This window comes from Stegodyphus dumicola, chromosome 2 (assembly GCF_044657685.1).
Source record: "Stegodyphus dumicola isolate Sdum_Otavi_A_Nest chromosome 2, ASM4465768v1".
Lineage (NCBI taxonomy): Eukaryota > Metazoa > Arthropoda > Arachnida > Araneae > Eresidae > Stegodyphus > Stegodyphus dumicola.
Genome location: NC_140769.1, coordinates 52,336,509 through 52,359,095, shown reverse-complemented (window position 1 = coordinate 52,359,095; position 22,587 = coordinate 52,336,509). Strand labels below are relative to the sequence as shown.

Below are 22,587 nucleotides of genomic sequence, written 5' to 3'. Positions count from 1 at the left end.
ATAAAAGCTGTTGAGAGGAGTATGTTAAATTAATGCTGGAAAGAAATCTCTGTTTTTCCTTCGATGTAAAACTCCCGAAATTCCATAAACGAATGATATGAATTGTGTTTCAAATTCTTAACAGTTTCGAGAGTTTATCTCTTTTAGTATTCATATCTTGTCTTATCACACGAGCGAAGAACTTACTTGGGAATTAATGTACGAAATGATACCCCATCAACTGTGCCTCATTGGTAATTCATGCACGTCATTTCAGTGGAATGGCTGATGAGGAGCTCTTGATTTGGAATCTTTCTCCTAACTCTTCGTGAGATAAAAGACTTAAAGTATTGATGAAAAGAGAAATCCAAGATATTATTGGACAACTGACTAAATTAGACTGAGAAAATGTACGAGTTGTTCAGAATTATCACACAAGTAGCAGAAATTCGCGGCTTATATAATCACTACACAACACTCACAAAATACTAATATAGTGCTGACAAAGTATTCATATAAACATGATAAATGTTTATAATATTTAAGCTGTTTGCGAAATGTAAAGTACGTTAATCTCAAAATATGAAAAATATTACATGTATAAAAAATAAGTCATTAAGCCTTTTTAAAAAAAATATAAATTTATTTGGGTAACAAACGCATTCTTTCTCAGCAATGGCTTCATTCCAATGAGAATCCATACTGTGGCTAGATTTTCGGTTAAATATTTCAGATTATTCATACATGTAGTTTCAAAGATTTATAAATTGTTGCTTGCGATATATTGCGCTTATGTTTATTACAATGTTTTACTACTTAGCTTAACAAGAACTCTGTCACATTTCTTGCTGTTAATTACTTCTCATCATATTTCTTGCTGCTATACGCATTACAAAATCTCTTTGCGCTCGGATAACATACAAATAGGAAGAAATAATACTAGAAGGCAAGTTAATGCCTAAATAAAACTACAAAAACATATGATCTCATTAAGCTGTGGATTCATGAAAAGTACTGCTGATATGCAAAGTCATAATAAGTACTGAAATAAGTCGAAATAATATTCAAGATTCGTATGGAAGTGATATTAAAATAATTACAAATCTTGAATTCAATAGCTGCCTAAACATACACTGTGCACATACACGAAACGGAGACAGTTCTATACCCCGTTCTGTACGGCCGATTGGCCAAATGTAACTTGCGTTTTCATGTCTCGAAAGCGCGATTTAGGATATATATCAGACTTATATATAGCAAATTGTTCTAACATAGTTATTTTGACATAAAATTCGGACTTTTTTTGAATTGAGATGCCGATTTTGCGTATTTCATGTCTACTCAATTAATTACTCAATTCGATTATCACTCAAATTTTGCCAAAGTGAAAAGTTATGTAAATATCGCACGAGTAGTTTTTAAAAATAGCTCTCAAAAGTTTAGCTTCTCAATGTTAATTGAATTTGATACATTTTTATTAATATCTCATTGTTTATTAAACTTTCGAGATTTCTTCTTTCACAATTCGAAACTTAGGTTCAATCCAAATAAAATTCTCAGATATTTTCTGATTTATTTTTTAAATTTGTATTTTTTCACTAATTTATATAAATTTTTCGAAAACGTTTTTGAATTATAACCTATAACAGTTTTACCGTCAGCTTAAAGTACTAGATGTCTAGACGTACCTGCAAAAATTCAAAGTTTATTTATTCAGCATTTCCCAAGATATAAGAAATTTATATATTGGCACGTTTTGGAGTTTGGCATACTTGTTACAATCGATAATGAAGCCGAATGTGGTTTGCACACTTTGTTAAAGTAATTTGAAATGCATCGTTTTTTCCCCATTTGTGCATAATGAAAGCAAAAGGAAAATAGGTTATCATAAAATAAGAATTCCGCCAAGGGCCATAATTGGCGCAATCTGAAAAAAGTGCGTCCAGATAAATTTGTAAACTTCTCGATAAGTTTAGGATGGAATTTTACAAATTTTAATGTTTAAGCATAGAATCGAAATACGAATCCGGTATGCCATATTTGGAAAAAATCCGATTTTGTGTCAAAGTACCTATGTTAGAACAGTGCTATATATAAGTCTAATATATAGCCTAAGTCGCTTTTTCGAGACATGGAAAACCCAAAATAAACTTTATCAATCGGCCCGGTATAGCAAAAAATGCAGAGTTGCCCCCCCCTTTTTTTTCCAAAGGAGCGTTAGCTCAGAAAGGCGATTAGTCTCTACTCTCAAAACGGTATTTTTTTGCTATTCACTATAAACGGCGAATCACTTTTTAAATTGTTGCTACCAAATATTACCTGTATTATAATTAAAGAAATAAAATAATAAAGTGTGTGTGATTATGGCAAAGCCTGGAGGGCTATCTGCCTAAGGGGAGGGATGCCTTCCTGGAGGACGTTTTAAGGGGAACTGGCTCGTAAACACGTTATATATGGGGAAAACCACGAAAACGCCCATGCAGCCAGCCCGTTCGCGGGATTCGAACCTCTGACAGAACTACCAGTGAAATAATAAAGAATCTGTAGGAATGTATGTATGTTTCTCGCATTGTGAAAAACGACAGTACTTAGAGCCATCAAATTTTGTATAACGTAACCCTTCACCCGAACATGAGCACTTAGACGCCCGAATTTTGAATTTGTTGTATTATATATATTATTATATGTATATTATTACTATATATATATTATATGTATATTATTATATATATATTATTATATTGTATTATATGTATATTATTTCATATTTTGTTAAGCTTTAGCAAAGTTTCGATTTCGTATATGATATCAAAGATGTCAAAGTTGGCAGCATTGTAAGGGGGAAAAAACATTTTTATCTCCAGCGCGCTCGACTGTGTATCGGAAACTCTAAATATATGCTGTTTTTAAATATTTTGTGATATTGCTGTTGAATTGTATTTCAAGTGGTTTAGGTGCAAAGAACATGATATTTAATAAATAAAAGTAGCACACAATACGTTAAAAAACACCTCTTTAGGAGCAATACAAAATCTGAAAGCTTTCCTTCTTATGATGTGTATGTATAGAGTATACATAAATAACCATAAAAGCAAAATAGTTCATGTAAGTACAAAACTATTGTCAATTTATCGAAATATATAATATATTAATTATATTATATTTATATTATTAAGCAAAACTAGTGATTTTGAAAAATATTTTCTTGGATTCTAATTATTCGTTCACGTCTGTGATGCGGAACGAAGGATTCTAGAAAAGAAATATAGATTCTGCTTCGCGTCGATTCATCTTGTTTGATAACACACATTTATACTACCGCATTTATTTCATAATATATTTAATGAATACGCAAATGCATGTCATAAATATTTCATCATAAATTAGAACTTCATACTTAAAGGATCCTACTAATAAAACCACACTCATTTAGTTGCATTTTCTGTTGCTTTTATAACTGGAGATCGTAATTTTTGGTGCATATCTTCATAATATTCTATTATTGGTCTACCTATAATATTCAAAGAGCCATTGTAGAGGCTTTCTATTTTAATCATTTTTTGTATACTCTGCCTAGATATACATAGAATGAAAAATAAAATAGACTTACTGATTCAACGTTATGCATAAAATATATCAATACTGTAAGCACTTTTTAGTATGTATTAAAATCTAAAGGTAAACAATAATCCAAAAAATGGATATGAAGTAATATAATGACAAGAAAGCAAATAACCATTGGTCTATAGGAAACCAAAGTATTCATAAAATTGATATCTGATGAACACAGTATTACTAACATGTAAAGTTTATATTGGACCTACGTCATTTTTACTGAAAATATTAACTCTTCGTAATTTCCACGAAGATTCATTACTTTCTTATACTATAAGGTATTTCTCCCGCCTTCTTAGCATGCCTTCGTAGTGTAGTGGTCAGCACGCTGGGCGCGTATTTCACAGGTCCGTGGTTCGATTTCCGGCGAAGGCGTTGCTCATTTTTCACATCTCATGCTTTCAAAAAAATACCTAATGTCAATATAGTGGTGCCCAAACTAAAAGTGTGGTGGATGATGATTCTCCACACCCAGAATTTGTCGATTGGGTCCTCTAAAAACTTCAGTCGCCCTTTAAAGGGTGGAGTATATAAGGTATTTCTCCCGCCTTTTTCGCCTGCCTTCGTAGTGTAGAGGTCAGCACGCTGGGCGCGCATTCCAGAGGTCCGTGTTTCGATTCCCGACGAGGGCTTTGCCCATTTTTCACACCCCCTGCTTTAAAATATTATACCTAATATCTCTACAATACTACTTGAAAAATTAATCGATAATAATTGTATCATAAACTTAGAATATTATTCTGGAAAAATTATTTCCTTGAATAGTTGATACACGTAAAATCTACTCATATTTCCCACGAAGTTGTAGTTAATTGCATTTTCATATTAATTACTTCCAAAAAACTCCTCAATGAAAACTTTGTTACACACTCGGAAGATTATTCTTAGCAAAACCATTTCTTTGGACATTCGGTGAGTAAAAAAAAAAGAACATTATCGATTTTTGGATCGCTTGGGTTTGCTCCTGTTCAGGATATTGATTGATAATACGGAACAAATGAGATCATGTTTGCCGATTTCTATGAGTAGTGAGTTCTTGAGCGTAATTTCTACGTGACAATGAAATACGTGTTCATAGCCTAATGAGCCCAAAGCCTCGAGGTGTAACAGGTTTCTACAATTCCGCAAAGGACAATAGTCATCAAACAATTTAGGTCAGCAACTGCCAACACTAATGAATTTGATACAGAGTCTACCTAATTTGATGTTCAGTGTTGAATAGGGAGAACTTTAAACTCGAACTAATCAGGTTTCAGAACGTGGAGAGAATATCGGTTACTGATTACACGAAGAGTATTTCTATGAGAAACAGAAGCAATATTTAAGATCATTAATATTTAAATATCTCAATTATTTTCCTATTAATTATAACGAGTGCAAGTAGCAGATAATAATTGTAGAACTCTTAACTTAAACTGGAACTCGTAAATTAAATTCGTAAATGTAAGAGTTCTAAAATGTTAAAATGAGCTATTATTGCAAGCCGAAAAATTCTGTGTTATAATATAATTTGATTTGCAAACTATAATAACCAGTTTTCAAAATCCTTTTACATTTTTGTATTCCATGACAATTTGGAAAATTTAGATTGTGTTTATTGCACATAAATTTGAGGAAACTGAAATTTACTTTGAAATGAAATCGGAAAAGTCTGTTAATTGTTTAATGAATCAATTAACAGATAATTTAATGAGCATATATGCTCATTAAACTTATAAGTAATAGATTATTAAATACAGTTACTCAAAATGTATTCGGCCTTAGGAAACGTTTAAGCATTTATGAATAAAATATCAGATATTATTCAAAAATAAAATTTCTTATTACTTTTCTCATCTGAATACCTTACGAAGCACATTATAATGCATAACTTTAATTAAAAGTAATAAATAAATATTACATTTTAAGTATGTAATTAAATTAAAAATGCTTTGAATCATTGCGATATGAAATACTATACAGAGACAAATATAACAGATATTCCTTGCAAAACACCTGGAAAAAAGGATTTTAAAAGTAGAAAATCTGAAGTTTAAGGAGCTACTTTGTATACCGAAACATTTCTGAGATTGCTTTTGATGTAAGAAAATTTAAAATTTCTCACTGGAGTATTAAAAGACCCTGAGAGAAAAATAACTAATATAGTAAATGTGAAAAATCTGCCGTTCATAATATAATTTAGAAACACCATAAAATAAATTTTATTGAAAACCAACGGCGAATAAGGTGTCCAGGGTACCTTACTGAATGAGAAGAAATGTGGACAGTTAGAAATATAATTTGCAATTCTAAAACCAGTTCAGTCAAATTGATTTAAACCAAGACTCAGTCAAACTGACTTAATTTAAAAAATGTTCAAATAGCAATCCTGATTCAAAATAATATCATTTATGTAGAAGCTTACAACACCACTTGCAGCTATACGTCTGCACATTATTAGATTTCCAACAATGTGTTTAATCATTGGTTGCATATTTAAATTATCGAAGCTAGCTTTTTTTCATATTAACTTGAGTCCATCTGATTGCCAAATGTTAAATTTGAGTTACCTCCCCTTCCTAAAAAAAGTATCACCTAGTGACAAAATGTTTTAGACCTGGCAATGAACTCTTCAGCAAATTCTAATCTCTTCTCTCTGTTAGTTTTATTTATGAATGGCTTTCGTCTAGCTACTCAGATGCAATATCCGGACATTTTAAATTAAATTTCTAATTAATATGAAATTATTTCCTTTTCAGTTAGTTTCCCCAATCTCTGTTGCAATCAAAGAATAGTTCATAAAAGAATTTAATATAATTTTCTTCGAAAGGAATCGTTCTGTCTTGCTTAGCTGTCTCCTAGAAGGATACGTTGTTTTTACCAATTACAGTCGTTTTAAATTTATTTACAACATATTCTACAGTAGCCTGACTTAATGTTTCACGCATAAATTTTCCATTTTGAGCAATTTTATGATGATTTTGTACTTCTGGTGTTATTTCACTCGTTTTAGGGTTCCTTTTCACAAAAGAAAAAGAGTCATACAAGGAAATTATCAAATAAGCAGAAATAAATACCAAACTACGTAACTAACTGATGTTGGGATTAATATACATATATAATTAATCAGATGAAATAGACGAATTTTAATTTTACTGTAACTTTACAAAGGAGATGACATGCGCAATTTTCTTCCATCAAAAGAAGAGGTTATAGTCTTCAGGCAGCATATTCTTTTATTTTCTCCTTGTATCTAAAGGCAGCTCTGCTTGAGACTCATTGTGCTCTTGTTTCACTCAAAATTTGCCCTATTTCTAAAGCGAGATATCGCACTGTTATTGAAAATATTTTCCTGTAGCTTGCTACTGCTTCATCACGATTAAATCGTGAAGTGAAAACATTGCATCTAAATCTATTTGGCACAAATTTCGCGGATCAAAGAACGGGAGTTATTTTTCTTTCTTCGTCTTCTTCTGAAGCTATTGTTCCACAATCGCCTTTTTTGCTGCTTCTGAACATTTAGTTCCTTTTTTTTGAGCTAATTTTTATTTCTCTCTCTACTAACTTCTCCATATCTTTGTTGTTAATTTCCTAGCCCAGGTTTCTGCCTAGAAAGAAAATATTATCGAAAGTAAAAAACATCTCAAGTACCAAAGTTCTCAAGTTCTGTACCTGCAACTCAATCTAATTATAATTTCCTCCACGCCGAATTTATTGTCTGTAAACCCCTTGCTATGACGCTTTGTTTTCAGAATTAAGCAATGAAAAATATTAAAATGATGTTTCCGAAAATCTCTGAGTTTTAATTATGCAAGAAATCTTACTTGAAATAGCCTTCAGTGTTGGTAACTGGGGAAACCGTTCCTCGAGGCAATTTTTGTTGAGATAATCTTTTGGAAATGAATTATTTGTGAAGCGAGGAGGTTCGTAGTTACACTTTAATCGCAGTATTTAATTATATAGTTAGTCGCCCAGACTGTATAGTGTTTAGGATAGCCTACTACGATACTGAAGGGCCCGGGTTCGAATCCTGGGTAAGATATGGATGCTTGTAAATGTATAGTGTCGATGGGCATGGCGGCACTTAAAATATGCTGCGAGCCTAAAGTCCTCTCGCGTGGATTGGTAGAAGGGGAGAGAGAGAGGTGGGAAATTCCCGGATCCCCCTTGGGTGCTCTCCCTCAAAAGTCCAACCTCTCTTCGGAGTAGGTTCTGGCAACCATTGTTCCATGTAATATGGACAAGACAACAACATCAATTATATAGTCAATATAGTGAATATCGTTTTTACAGAATCATATGTTTCGAACTGGAAAGCATATAAATATTTTTAAATTTGTGTTTCGCTTTTTCATTACAATGTATTTGCAAAATATTAAACGAACTAAAATATTAGCATATTTAAAACTTGATGTATTCTTCGCTTCCTCAGGTATCATAAAACTCAGAAATTTCGTAAATGCAAATTCATCATATTTTTGCTGTGGTCTTTGAATTTATAACTAATTCAAAATAATCTGCTAGACGTGAGAACCTTAATATGCAATCCACAATAACAGAAATAAAAATGGAGAAAATCTACTGTTATTATTATTGTTTCTTCTTCTGCTAGGTTTCTCATTACCTAGAGTCTCGTTTTGTCGATTAAAAATTGATCTCTACATGAACAAGAAAATATTTTACTCATTTTCCCTATCGTGGAAGTAGAAGAAAGGGAAAAAAGGACGTTAGTGGGGAAATATGCATACTTTTCTGCCGTCATGAAAAATGGGAGAGAATATATGCATTGTTCTGTTTAAATTTTAAAATTGTATGCCATCTGTTGCAACCAAATAAGAGCTTTGAGTATAGTTCTTTTTGCTGAGTTTGTCTGCGAACAGACTGGTTGCATGCGTCTTTCGCTTTCCTAAATTTAACATGAATACCAACCACTGTTTGGCAGTAACTCCTTAATTAAAGACTCCCCTATTGAGTCTCAAACTTGCTTGTTTTTCTGTAAACAATTAAAAAAAATATCGAAGAATTAAAAAACTGTTGATTGCTATCTATTTTCTCTCTTGCACAATTTCAATTCTAGTTTAGACTTAATGGAATACCTGATGATTAAAATGAAATTATTATTTTTAATGCCATGTTAAATAAACTTTGTTTGTTATCAGGATAAGTGAAACTATATTCAGGAAATATCAGTGTGTTAAAAAGTAAATTTTGAGATCAGTTAAAAAGTAATAAATTAATAAAATTAGTTTCATTTTGGAAAAATAGTTAGTTTTCAGATTTAACTATCTTATCTGCCGGTGCACAAGAGGCATGCCATTTTTTAGTATTTTAACTAGTTTATTGCAAATATATTTTATTAACAAATAAATTAGAATAAGGAATCATGTCAATTGAGAGCATATGCTAATAAGAATGCTATTAGATCAAAATACCTGACTAATGTATTGAGTTCCAAACGACTGCGTGAAAAATATAAGCTACTTCAGTACAGTAATCCTTGGGAAAAGGAAAGTTCATTTTATACGTCGGGAAACATTCCCTAATTTTCAATCTTATTTTAAATGCTATTTTTTGAGCTACAGAAACTTTACTGTGTAAATTTACTAATATTTAAATCGGGCTTTGGAAAGAAACATTATTGCATTTGTTAGAAATGTGATTTAGTGAGTTGTCTTCCATTTCATGCTAAAATTTAAAAACATTAACTAATCCCAAACTGATGACTATGTTCTCGCATACACACACATATCCCATTTCACCAAATGCCAGAGAAAAAGAAAAAAAAAAGATTTCTTGCTTGAAAGTTTGAATAAAAATTGTAACAGGTTGCTAAGTACAATCTTCTACCGTTGATCGCATTTACGAAATCTCCAAAATTAATATTAGAATTTTAGAGCATGCATCTAAATATGCGCACTGTTAACTAAACCAAAATAAGCAGTTAATTTTAAATGCGTGGAAATTTTTACGAACGAACATTTTAGATTAGTATGAGCAAACTAGATTATTTAGTTTATTTGACACATATTTGAACCTCTTAATACTCTTGTAAAGGTTTTAGAGCCAAAATATATACCTGTATAGATGTATGACGTAAATAGAGAGAAAGCGAGCGTTTACAAGTTTTGTCAAAATTCCCAGAAATGGAAAAAACGCGCTCTTCTATTTTTCACAAATAGAAAGACAGCGTTTAGAAGAAAATATATATATATATATATATATATATATATATATATATATATCAGAATCATTTTGACTTACACGTATATGTAAGAAAAATAAAGGTTATGTAAAAGATCAATTATAATTTAAATTAGCAGAGTAAATTAATTTCCCTTCTCTATACTAAAAATAGTAATCTCTCTGGGCACTGCGCCATTTTGAGACTAATCCATGTCATATGACTCTTTACATAGTTCTGATGATGCAAAAAGAACTAAAACTGAAACAGCCCAAAATAGTCTTACTGCAGTATTAAAACTATCCAATCAAAATGCATTGAGAACCAAAACTAACTCATTCTAAATTAAGCTTATAAAGTATTTCACCCGCCTTCTTAGCATGCATGCCTTCGTGAGGTAGTGGTCAGCACGCTAGGCGCGTATTCGAGAGGTCCGCGAGGGTATTGCTTATTTTTTATGTATTCTGCTTCGACATAAACTAATGTCTCTACAAGGTTACATCCTGAAAATAACGCACTTGCTTTCTACCCTTCGACCTAGGTGGACTTCTGCCTGCTGCTCTCTTCTTATTGCGAATTTATCGAAAAAATTTAAACATTTTGGATAGGCACAAATAATGTGCGAAGTTGTCTGTGGCCGCAACACGTTTACTGTAATAAAATGATTTATTATGTCTCGGCTGCCAGTTTCATATTCATTGTGGATCGGCATTTCAGCATGCTGTGTCATCAGAATTCTTGCTATTCATTACGGACTCAGCCTTCTACGCTCTACGTCGTCAATATTGCAAAGCCTTCATTTTTTTACACACACACACAGACATATATATATATATATATATATATATATATATATATATATATATATATATATATATATATATATATATTTACATTTTTCATAGTAGCTTGACAGCCCTCTAGCTTGAAGAATGACGACTTTTATTAACAAATGACTATTTCCATTTTACTCTTTCTTTTGTGGCCAAAATAAGTAATCTTAGCTGAATTAGCCATTTTCACTTCTTTGAAGCAGTTTTGTTCTTCTAACAACTTGACTGACGCCATTTTGAGTACTTTCCATGTCTTTTCGCGTTTCTCACACACAATTTTAAAAAAGGGGGGGGGGATAAGAGTTCCCGCCAAAACTGCAATCTCAGCCAATTGGCCTATACAGATTAGATTGTTTCACCCATCTACGTCACACGAGGAGAAGGAAGGTTGGTAGGGCACGGAGGGGATTTGCACCCAAGACCCAACGGCGTTTGTTTTCTTGCAAGTTTAATAGCATATTAATTTGATTACAGTACCATTATCTTTATAAAAGTTTTTTCTTCTTTAAGCTATGCAGGACCAGCCCGTACGTTATTGTAATTTTGACTAATAGCAGACCTCTATTTATTTTATTTTGATTTTAATTTTGCATTGCTCGGAGTTGCATTTAACTTTTTTAACACCTTAATGTGTTTTTCTGCGGACGCGTCGGGAAAAAGGAACAGAGAATTGAAGCTCCAAAAAAGATTCTTTTGCGGGACAATTCATGTTTTTTTAAAAAAAATTTACTCATCAAACAAGAGCTTCAATGGTCTGTTTCGGCGAAACGCGTAATGGTATTTGGCCTAGTTCGACACTCAATCATTTTCCCCTTCAAAAGCCTGGTTGAGGGTTCGAGTGGGTTAATTTACCATTTTCCGCTTTGTAATTATTGTATTTTTATAATTTTGCAATTTATGTTTTCTTTATAATTTTTGCATTTTATGTTTTAATATTTTTTTCCGTCAATCTATTTTTATGTGTATAAACTTTTCACATATCACAACGGTCAGATTAGTTTTTTCGTGCATTCGCATGTCTTACATTGTTTTTTGACAGTTTTATTTCGCGTGTAAGCAGTTCTTTTCCAGTTTTTTCCAGATTAATATTTTTTTAAAAATTTCTTCTTTGTTAATATTTTAGTAATACAGCGTTAAACTATTTCGTGGAGCTACAGCTCCTGGTAACTTTTTAGCAAGATCGCTGCAAAGTTTCTACCTATTATTTCATATATTTCTGCAGCATTATGCGCAAAAAATTTTTAAGACCAAATAGGTCTTACGTCTCATTACTTGTTAGCTTTACAATTTCTGTTTCGATTATATATATATATATATATATATATATAAGAATCATCTTGTCAAAATATACAAAAAAAAAAAAATAAAAAAATCAGTTTTGCATAGTAAGTGAATAAAATGCTGTGCGTAAGCAAATAAAAAATGTAGATTATAGCAATATTTGATGATGCAGCACTATTTTGTAGTTTTGCAGAAATTATATTTTTCTGAATCCCCATATGATAAATTCTTGGGATGAAAAAATAAAATAATAAAGAAATAAATGTATACAGATTCTAAAATAGCATATATTTTTTATGAGTTTCATTATTTTATATTTTATTTATTAGCTTTGTCATTCATTATTTTATTTATTAGGACAGCAATATTTTATAATTATTTTTTGTCGGTATTTTTTCCGTTGCTTATAACAGCTCAAGAAAGAAGATACAGATTCCTTCCTCTCTATGAATTACTGAATAACACCGCAAAGTTCAAGAAAGAAACTAAAGATCAGAAAAACCGCATTTATTTGCGTATTTCTTTCCCTTTGCCGCTTGAAACCCGAGAAAGGTAAAATACGTGGTGTACATTATTTCTGAAGAGACAGCTCAAATGATAAACATAACATATTAAAAATCACACATAAAGACACAGTAATATTATTGTATATATGTTACTGTTTAAGTGTGAAAAGTCGCTAATGTGCATATTACCTATCAAAGATAATAAATTATATGAAATAATGAAAAACCGGTTTCAATAAGAAATGAAAATACTTGCATTAATTTAAACATTATGCATTAAGCAATTATTAAAATTTGAAAGGAAACGTTACAAAAGACTTCTCATTTAGGGGCACTGTTAAAAATTTAACTATAAAATCATTGCGAACGGAGGGGTAAAATTTTTTAAATATAATTACTAAATTGAACGATGTAGCCCTGTTCACGATTTCCGGAATTTTCGAAATGCTACCAATTTTGTCAGAAATGTGGCCTTTCGCGATTAAAAACATCATATTTAATACTTTTTTCTAGACATTTTACAGGAATTCAAGGAGCTTGTAAGCGGATATAACTAACTAAGCTGCTTATTTATTAAAAAAGTCTAATTTAGGGAGACAATATAGAAAGTTTTCCAAATAATTTATACTACTCGATTTTACATTTTAGACTCGTGAATTAATTTAAATTTTGTTGCATTCTTCAAGAGATTTTTCAGTTGTAAAGTTATATATAATTCTATGAGCGTGGATTTTACTTTCTAGTTACTGAATAATTACGTGTGCCGGAAACTCTCCAGGAACCGAAGGTTTCCAACTAGTGAGTTAACAATATATGAACTAAAAAAAAGAAAAGCCATGTAATCCTTGTGGGTTACAAATTCGTTGTGATTTCAAAATCTTCTTTATAGTTCAGGACTATACGCGTATCCAATTCTAGTATCCATTAGATATATATCTTTTCTTGTAACTCAACTTATTTTTTCCAAGGGACGGGATGAGGAAATTTCTTTTTTAGTTTTTATTTACAAGAATTTCTTGAGATAATTCAGAAAAATAAAAGCATTCGAAATGCATTGTATGTTCTTATCCATCTAATATTTATTCTATTTTATATCCAACAGTATAATGCAACTTGAAAGCATCAGATGAAATCTGAAATGTGAGTTTGCATATTTTATAAGTGCATTTTACTTCGGCGTAAAGCAAAAAAACAAAAAAAAAAAAAAAAAAAACCTCTAAAAAGAAAAAAAAAACTATTTCTTTACCGACAAAGTTTATTGGCTTATTTCTACGAAATTTGCTCTATCCAATACCCATACGAAAACCAATTTCTTTGGATTGTCTGATGTAAGTTATTATGCTATGAATAAAATAATATGGAAAATATACTGTTTTTTTCAATAAGTTTATAGGAGATGGTAAAGTTGAGTAAACATTCAAAATAAGAACGCTCAGACTTTTAACAAGGAAGGTTTTTTTTAAAAATAAATTCCAGATCTGCTTTGAAAAAAAATTATTCTACACATTTAGAATGAGGAATAACTATTCAAATTAGTTCCTGACAAGATTAGTGGCTACAAAACTCCGATAGCCAAAGACAAATATTCTGACGAGAAGTGTTGCACTTTTAGCACTATATGAATTCTTATTAAAGTTTTAATGAAAGGCTTAATCTGCGTTTTCCTACGTTTAAAATATACTTAGCTTACTTAACTTGCCGAACATCTGCGCCACCTCCAGCTAATACGCAGTTAAAGAAACCTATGCTGAGGTGTACTTAAAACATGTTACACAACTTCTGATTTTGTATTACGATTTCTTTAATAAATGCGTTATTTATGTATAATCCTACTGTCCGTGGTTTACTAGGTACTTGGAGAATAGATTATGAAGCCTTTGCGAAAGGCAAAACCGTTTAGCAACAGCTGGACTGTAGCTTTAACTTGGGACTTGAGATAATATGTTTTTAAAAATGGGAAATATAGATTATAATTATAAATAATTTTAAAATGAAAAATATATATAAATATAAGTTAATTATGATAATTCATAGAATACATATTTCCATTTTACTGTAAAAATAAATTTATAGATTTACTGTAAATTCACTACACTGCGCAATTTTTTTTAGCAAAGGCTGGCATAAAATCCTCAAAAGTTTTCATCGAATCCAAATCATCTCTTTCGAAGGCTATCTTTGGATACATCCAGGACTCAGCGTAAGATACCGCTCTTCCACTTATAATATCACTCATGTGTCAGGAGCAGAGCTGGTCGAAAGACTGATCTGTAGATCATGTGGTCAACAACTAAAGTCTTAACAAGAGAGAACGCCATAACTCGTAAGTCTTAACGAGAGAGAACGCCATAAGGACCCTTCTCTTGAAATAATGGCGTGAAACGATATAAATGCTTAGAAGAAGAATATCTTTAATTGTTCTTACTTATACACTGTAAGGTCAACTTTAGGTTGATTTTAAAATCCATGGATATGATCACTTTCAAAAAATGCTACAGAAGCGATTTTGCAGTAAAATAACGCTAGACCAATAAAATAACGCTAGAATGCTGCATATACTACTGCCATGCTGTTGGTATTTACCACATTCTAGAACCTGGTCTTCCTTCGAGTATATGTGGGACATCATCGGTGGGCCATTGTAAAAGGAAGTCATCTACCAATTTTTAAAGAGAAACTCATTAATTTAGCATTCATATATAAATTTTGAATTGTTACTTTTTAATTCTGATTATTTAATAATTGCATTACAAATGTAGGCTTTTCAAGGAGGTCTGGCAAACGCAGCATGAAAACGTGATGTATACGTGGTCTTGCCGTTTTTGTCACACTCAGTACAATCTCTTTAAAATGAAATAATCTTATACTGTTATTTCTTTGAAGAAAACGTATTCGAATCCGTTTCTAACAGATCTACAGAAAAGCTTTCGTTGTTGCTACTTCTGCGTCAAAACTTACTCAGGGTATTTTCCTTTCAATTGTTCGGGAATGCAAAATGTCATATGGAGCCGTATCTGTATTCGAAGAGCGATAAGCCGAACACTTTATACATTTTTCGCATACTTAATTTTGCAAAGAGAACGAAACATAGAGTGCAGTATGGTTACCTTGAATAACGTTCTTAGCATATGATACAAAATCAGTAATTACAACATTAGATTTTACGATCTAAAAATAATTTCTGTAGTTAAAGCACTAGGAGGAACAGCAGCTTGAGGATTTAAAAGCTTATTTCTTAAGTTTTTTAAACCACCAGAAGGGATACGTTGCTGAATCTCATACGCTACTTTAAACATTTCATAATTTTCTGTAGCTTTTAAGGCGAAAGCTAAATTTAATTGCGTTACTTCTTTTGCATAGTTTTGAAAACAAGCTTGTAGAGTCATTAGGTTTTTTTGATGCTGGAGACGCGAAAAATCTTTCAACAGTGTTTCATTAAAATTATCTATGTAACATGCAGTTATTAAATTCATTAAAATAAATGGTGCAAGTAAAATATCTTGCACGATATTCTTTGTAACATAGTGTTATATTAGGAATGAGGGTAAATAAATTCATTAGAATTAGGAAAATTCATTAGAATTCATTAGAAATTCATTAGAATTAGGAAATTAGGAATGAGGGTAAATGCATTTCAATTAATGGTAGGCAAATAAAATGCATCAAATAGTTTTACTAATATTCCAAAATTAATGGAAAACTACCAAAATTATTTCAGAATTTACCGTAACAGAAATTGAATTGGATAAAGTGAAATCGCATCAAATTATAGCAGGAGATATGACTTAATATTTCGATTCTCCATCAGCCACTAGATCAGCAATTTGTCTGGAGAACAACTCATACATAATACATCCGAATTACGAACCGGAAAAGCGATTTTAGCTGCTTAATATTATTCCATTAGGCAAGCATTAATTCCCAGTGACATTAAGCCTCCGTAAACCCAGGAAATGAAATATCTCACGAGAATACTGAGTTATCAAGATCTATTAGTATTCACGAAATAGTAGAACTTATTCTGCAGAAGTAGACCAATTAGGGAAAATAAATGCAAGTGAATTTCTGTATTCCTAGAGAATTAACTGGCACAAATCATGTACAGAAAGTATTCGAAATGAATTTTAATTTTTGAATGATAGTTTAAATTCCAATTAATTGTAATTACACTTCTGTTTTCCAACCCAACTATTTCTGCGTTTTTTTAATTCCTAAGCAGAGTTTGTTGAACAATATGGCAACATCATGAAGAATAGAAACGCAGTCTAGTCTCAGCTATTGCAGGACACTAAATGATTTCACATTGTCCGTTTACAAAGTTTTAAGACTATTTCATGAAAAATTCGAAAGTTGAAGAAAACAATACTCTTACATCTTAGCCTTCAACACACAATCCTCTTCCTTTTACGTAGTGATTAGTACATTCATGCAACTAATTTACTGCTTCATAGATCTCATTTTGAAAACAACTTAAGTCTCTAGATACGTTTCTTTTAATAATAATCAAAGACGTTTACATTTTTATCTGTGGTATTAGAATAATAACATTTGGGGAGCGATTTCTCTTTAGGAAAAAAGGTATGCAGGTGATAACTCTGGTGAGTAAGGAGAATAGTTGAGAAATGTGAAAATTTTCTTTGGTAAAACTTCTTAAGGAGCAATTAATTTTACAATGGCAAATGGTCGTGCAGAAGAAAAAATCTAGAAGTCTGGTCATTACGAATTTTATAATATGAATTACAATTTTATATTTTTATAATATGAATTATTTTTATAATATGAATTACAATTTCAACGTGAAATGCACTAGCCACTGGCAGTTTCTAGTCAAGCATTATCTCACGAAAATGATGACCCGTGGCTTCTGTGATCGTGTTAAATCTTCTTCAACTCAAACAAATGCTCACCAGCAACCGAATGATAAAGTCTCTGAACACTACTAGTTCTGCCCGAAGTTTGAATCCCGGCAAACGAGCTGGCTGTAGGAGTGTTTTTGTTTTTTCCCCATGCGCAATGTGTATACGAGCCAGTATCCATCGTATAGTAGCACTTAGTACCCTAACTAGTCCTCTACGAAAACAAACTTCCTCTTAGGAAGACGGCTTAGAGAGCTATGTCATAATCAAGTAAACAAAACTAAAACAAACGAAACGAAAATAAATGATAGCTTTTTTTTACCTCAGAATCATAAGCAAAGCATAGAGATTTATCTTCAATCATAATTTGATTGAAAAAATCCCGAGTAGTTCCCGCTTTACAGAAAAACGTTATTTCTATTCTTCGTTCAGCTTCGAAATTCATAGTAGTATATGCTTCCTGGATCAAAATAACGGATTAACAAAAGGAAATTCCAAAATTTTGCGAAAAAGAAAATTAGCGATAAATAGTTTAAGTTACCTTTTAATGCGATTGATGAAACTCATTAAAAATGCAAGGTGCGTCTGAAAAATTCGGTGAATAATCTCAATAAGTAAGGGGAATAAGAGTTACAAACAAAATACTTTTACTATCCTTCAAAGTCACCATTAGCTACAACACACTTCTGACATCGGTTGTAAAGCTGTTGGAAACTGTCAGCAAACGCTTTTTGTGGAAATGTTCGAAGCATAGTGGTAATGCGTTGATGTATATCTGCAACGTCTGCGATACGTAAGCCGTTCGTGGCTATAAGGACGGGAAATAAAATAAAGTCTGTCAGCGCCATTTTTGGAGAATAAGAAGGGTGTTGAAAGACCAAATTGCTAATTCTGGTCAGATATGTCGATGAAATCTCCAGACGTATCCATCCGAGTTTGCTGTTTGCTTCTTTTCGTCTGTCAGTGTGTGCGATACAAACAAGACGCAAATATTCTGCTTTTTCAAACGTTCGTAACCAATAGTGCTTACACTTTGTTTATCTTTAACTTTTCTGCTATCATTTTCAAAGACAGCCGCCAATCATTCACAAACATCTGCACTCGTTTGATGCTATCTGGTATTGGGCTAGTTGACGGTCGACCTGAACTCGGTTAAAGCATTTAAACAAACGAAACATACACGTTTTACTCACTGTTTCAATACACACATGCACTAAAAATTTAATGAATCTTAGTCGCCGTTTTCCCTAATTCGTATGCGCGGTCGTCTCATCCTAACCAATGCGAGTTTTAACATATGGCACATTCACCGAACTTTTTAGACGCACTTTGTATTAGTCATAAAACTTTGTAGACACATTTTATATTACTCTGTTGGACGATGTCATTTAACTATAATGAATGTTTAAAATGACTGATATAGGAAACACTACAGAATAGTGGAAAATATTTAATGTTAATGCTTCTTCAATTCCGATGCTTAACGTAAGATGACTGTCAATAGAAATTTGGAGTATTTTTCATAAGGAAACCTCATGTAACCGTCCTGTTAGAGGAACAGCACGTTGGTTCTCATCAAGGAAATATTTATATCTTTTATCCAACTTATCAGAAATATATACGAAACAACGACCTAAAGGAGGAAATTAATGACTTTTGAAAGCATTGAAAGCTATTATTCAGAAGCAGTAAAGCCAGACAGCTACAGTTACGAACAAAAAGATCACGAGAAAACGATGCCAGAGATAATTGCATTATGTTCTACAAATACGAATGCGCATTTTTTATGAAATAGTCTCTGTTAGTTATTCAGCGACAAACGGAACAAAAGTTATATGCAGCGTAAATGAAAGTGTTGAGATAAATTTCAATTATAACATTTAAATGGCACTTTCATTTGTAAATGCCTATTTTGTTTCTTGCTATTGAGTTTAGATTGTTAAAAAACTTTCATTTAATATGTTTGAATATGAATCATTTATCACCCCACAGTTTTGGTAATATGCTGTTTTAATGTACTGCTTATTCAGTACTCTCCACTTCTTATTACGTATTTACGGAAAATACGTAATGAGCACCATGTATTCCGTTCTCTTTGTAAAAGCGTAATCTGTAATTTATCAAAACATATTAAGAAAACTATAATTTATAAAAGCTAGATAGGATTTAATTATAAATAAAGAAAAGAAAATATAAATAAGGAAATATAAATTATAATATTTTATAGGTAATTTGTAAGTATGTAACAAAACTCAATCTCTTAGGATAGCGCACTTCCCATGCATGCTCTCGTGGAGTTTGTATTTCTAGCTGGAAAATGGAACCCTGAAAATCCCAAGTCTCTACAAGTACATCAAAAATTCATAAAAGGCTATTTTATAATATATACGCCTCATAAAAGTGCAATTTTGTTAATTATGGACTGGGAACTCTAGCTTCTAATTTGTTTTATAAGAAGATAAAAATTTCAAATGTATCTGAAGCCAAGTGTTTTGCACAAAACACTTGGCTTCAGACTGGCTCATGTTCATTTTATATATGGGGAAAGCATGAAAACTTCCATGAAGACAGAACATTAATTAAAGTTGTTTAAGAGCCTGAATCTAAAAAAATAAGGAACAGAAGAGAGAAACAAGATGTATTTAAGTGGAAGAATGTATAATGATTTAGCATTGATTTTGTTCCAAAGAGATAAAATGTATTAAAAGGTCTTTAAGCAATGAGCAATAAGGTCCTCAGTTAAACGTTTCTTATTCATATCAATGTACGCGGTTTTCTTCATCATATTGATTTCATCACATTTATGAGCATTGGAATTCATCAGGTATAAAGTTGAATGAATTTCGAGCTGAGCTGTTTTCTTTTATTTTTTTGCCTGGTTAAAATCAGAAGTAAAAAATTTCGCGTTGAGCATAAAATGATTGGATGCGCCGTTTATCCATTCATAATTTGTATGTTGTGTGTGTATTGTGTATTTAATTATGGCAAAGCACACTAGGGCTATCTGCCTAAGGGGAAAGATGCCTTCGTGGAGGACTTTCCAAGGAAAACTGTCTCGTATACACGTTACACATGGGGAAAACCACGAAAACGCCCATGCAGTCAGCCCGTTCGCGGGATTCGAACCTCGGACCGAACTACCAGTGTTCAGCGACTTTACCGCTCGGTCGCTTGTGGGCCCGTTTATAATTTAGAAGGATCTGAAAGAAATATTTTAAACTCGAAAAAGAACAGAACAGGAAAGATACTCAATCATGACAACTTTATAACATTTGAAAAGTTTTAAATTTAAATAAATGAGATATAAATAAAGTAATAAAATATGTTCTCAGAACGTATTAGTTTAATAATAATCTGAGTCTATACATGCACGAGGCCCTGGATGCAGTTCTGTGTTAGGTGACACAAAAAGTCTTCATTTTTCCGGGAATTTAAATTGCTCGAATTTTTTTGTAATATATCATGACATTTAAAACAAATTCGTAACGGCACAAATGTCCGACTGTCAGCCTGTACTAGATCTTGTTAATATTGCCCAAATATGAGACGGAAGGGCAGGGCTGCACTGGATTATTTGGATTATGACAAAGCAATCGAGAGCTATTTTCGTAAAGGTAGTAAGTAATGCCTTGATGTAGGACTTCAGGAGAATTGGATCATATTCACGTTACAGATGAGGAAAACATGAATTCTCCCTACCAGGCAGCTTGTTTGCTGGTAGCTAAACTTCGTACAGACTAGGAATGTTTAACAGTCTTAATGCCCGGACGCTGGTAATTTGGTCATAGAGGTAAGCTAATGGCAAGTGTTCGATGGAATATAGAGCAGTATTCATAGTTAGAGATTGGCAGATCATTGAACAGGCTCTAGTCTTAGAACCAAAAATCCCAAATTCTAGATTTTAGAAGATCTACAACTATACCATAATTCCTCAAACTTTTGTTTTTACTTCACAAAGACAAGAAAAGGATTTATTGGGCTTGATAGAAAGCTAGGCACCTATCCAGGCTTTTAATGGGTATATCATTAAGTAAATCATTAATTTTTTAAAGTATATCATTAATGATATACTTTAAAAAATTAAAGCAAATTAAAATGTATCGAAATTATTTAACATATGTTAAGAAATGTCTTATGCGGAGTATAAATGATAATGCTAAAAGTAATGCTTATACTTATAAAAACAACAGCGCTGCAAAACGTCCTGAATATCAGCTGGAATCTTACAAACCCCATGCTTTTTAAAACTGTAACAGTTAGTTCTATTATTACAGAAAAGTAATAATTTAATTTACTAAGAAGAAAGCTTATATATATTTTTCAGATTTTAAGCAATGCATTTATAATTTGATCATTAAAAATTTTATGCCACCGTCAGTGAAAATACTGCTTACCTGTCAACTACGGCCCGATGCCACTGGCCATTGTTGACTGCAAAGCTGTGGCGGATGAGGAGCGGTTCTCGATTTCCTGCTGCATTGAAACTTACTTCCAGGAAACTGTCAACTACAGCCAACGCCAAGAAATCGCCAACCACTGGCAAATCTTCATGCGACCATAGCAAGAGTCCATCTGTCGCTTCTGTACGAAACGTCACCTCTATACGATTGTGTCCATTTCCGAACAAGCTAAGAGAAAGCATTGGATGATTAAAAATAACTGGTTGCAGTATGAACTGCTGAAACAAGAACTAGAACAACAGTAAGTATCAGAGCATAAGTTTGAACTACACTGAAGTGTCAGTGAAATAAAGATAGATGTGAGTTCAATAGGCCTACGGAAGTGCTCCATAGAACTAAACTATCAAACGTTATCTAGAATCTCATTAAATAAGATAATGGTGATGAAAGCTATGCTTGTATACCTTTTTACAGAGTATTCCTAAATTATATAATATTAGGCTGACATCTCAGTAGTCAGCTGAACTGGGAGAATTCAAAGGAATTCTTTGCGAATCATACAGTATCACAACAGAATTCGTGAAACAAGCACTTTTCCTCTTGATATGCTCAATTTGCATCTAAATGACAGAAAAGGATATAAAGTATCTCGCAGCAAATCTGATTATTTAGGTAGGTGTGGTATAGAGGTAACAAAAGTTATAAACTTTATTAAGAAAAAATACATCTGACCATCACTGAAACAGCACTGTACAGTTCCAGGATGTTATGCTGGATCTAGGTTTCATGGCGATGACGCCACATTCTTAGCCTACCATCAGCGTAATATAATAGGAATCGAGATTAATCGTTTTATGTTACTCGCTTTAGATCATTGATAATCTAGTCACAGTGTTCCGTGGTATATGCAAGATGTAGACCGAGGTAGCGTATAGTGAGATGTTGTACTCTCGTGGA

General features: G+C 32.2%; 1 protein-coding gene across 2 annotated transcripts in view; it reads right to left on the bottom strand.

Moving 5' to 3' along the window:
* The window catches only part of LOC118203430 (agrin-like), a 686,914-nt gene that overhangs the window by 29,532 nt on the left and 634,795 nt on the right, over positions 1–22,587 (bottom strand). For both annotated transcript variants that reach the window (XM_085810654.1, XM_085810655.1), the window contains exon 24: positions 21,625–21,858. In XM_085810654.1, coding sequence (XP_085666780.1) covers positions 21,625–21,858 — 234 coding nt within the window. The remainder of the gene's footprint in view (positions 1–21,624; positions 21,859–22,587) is intronic.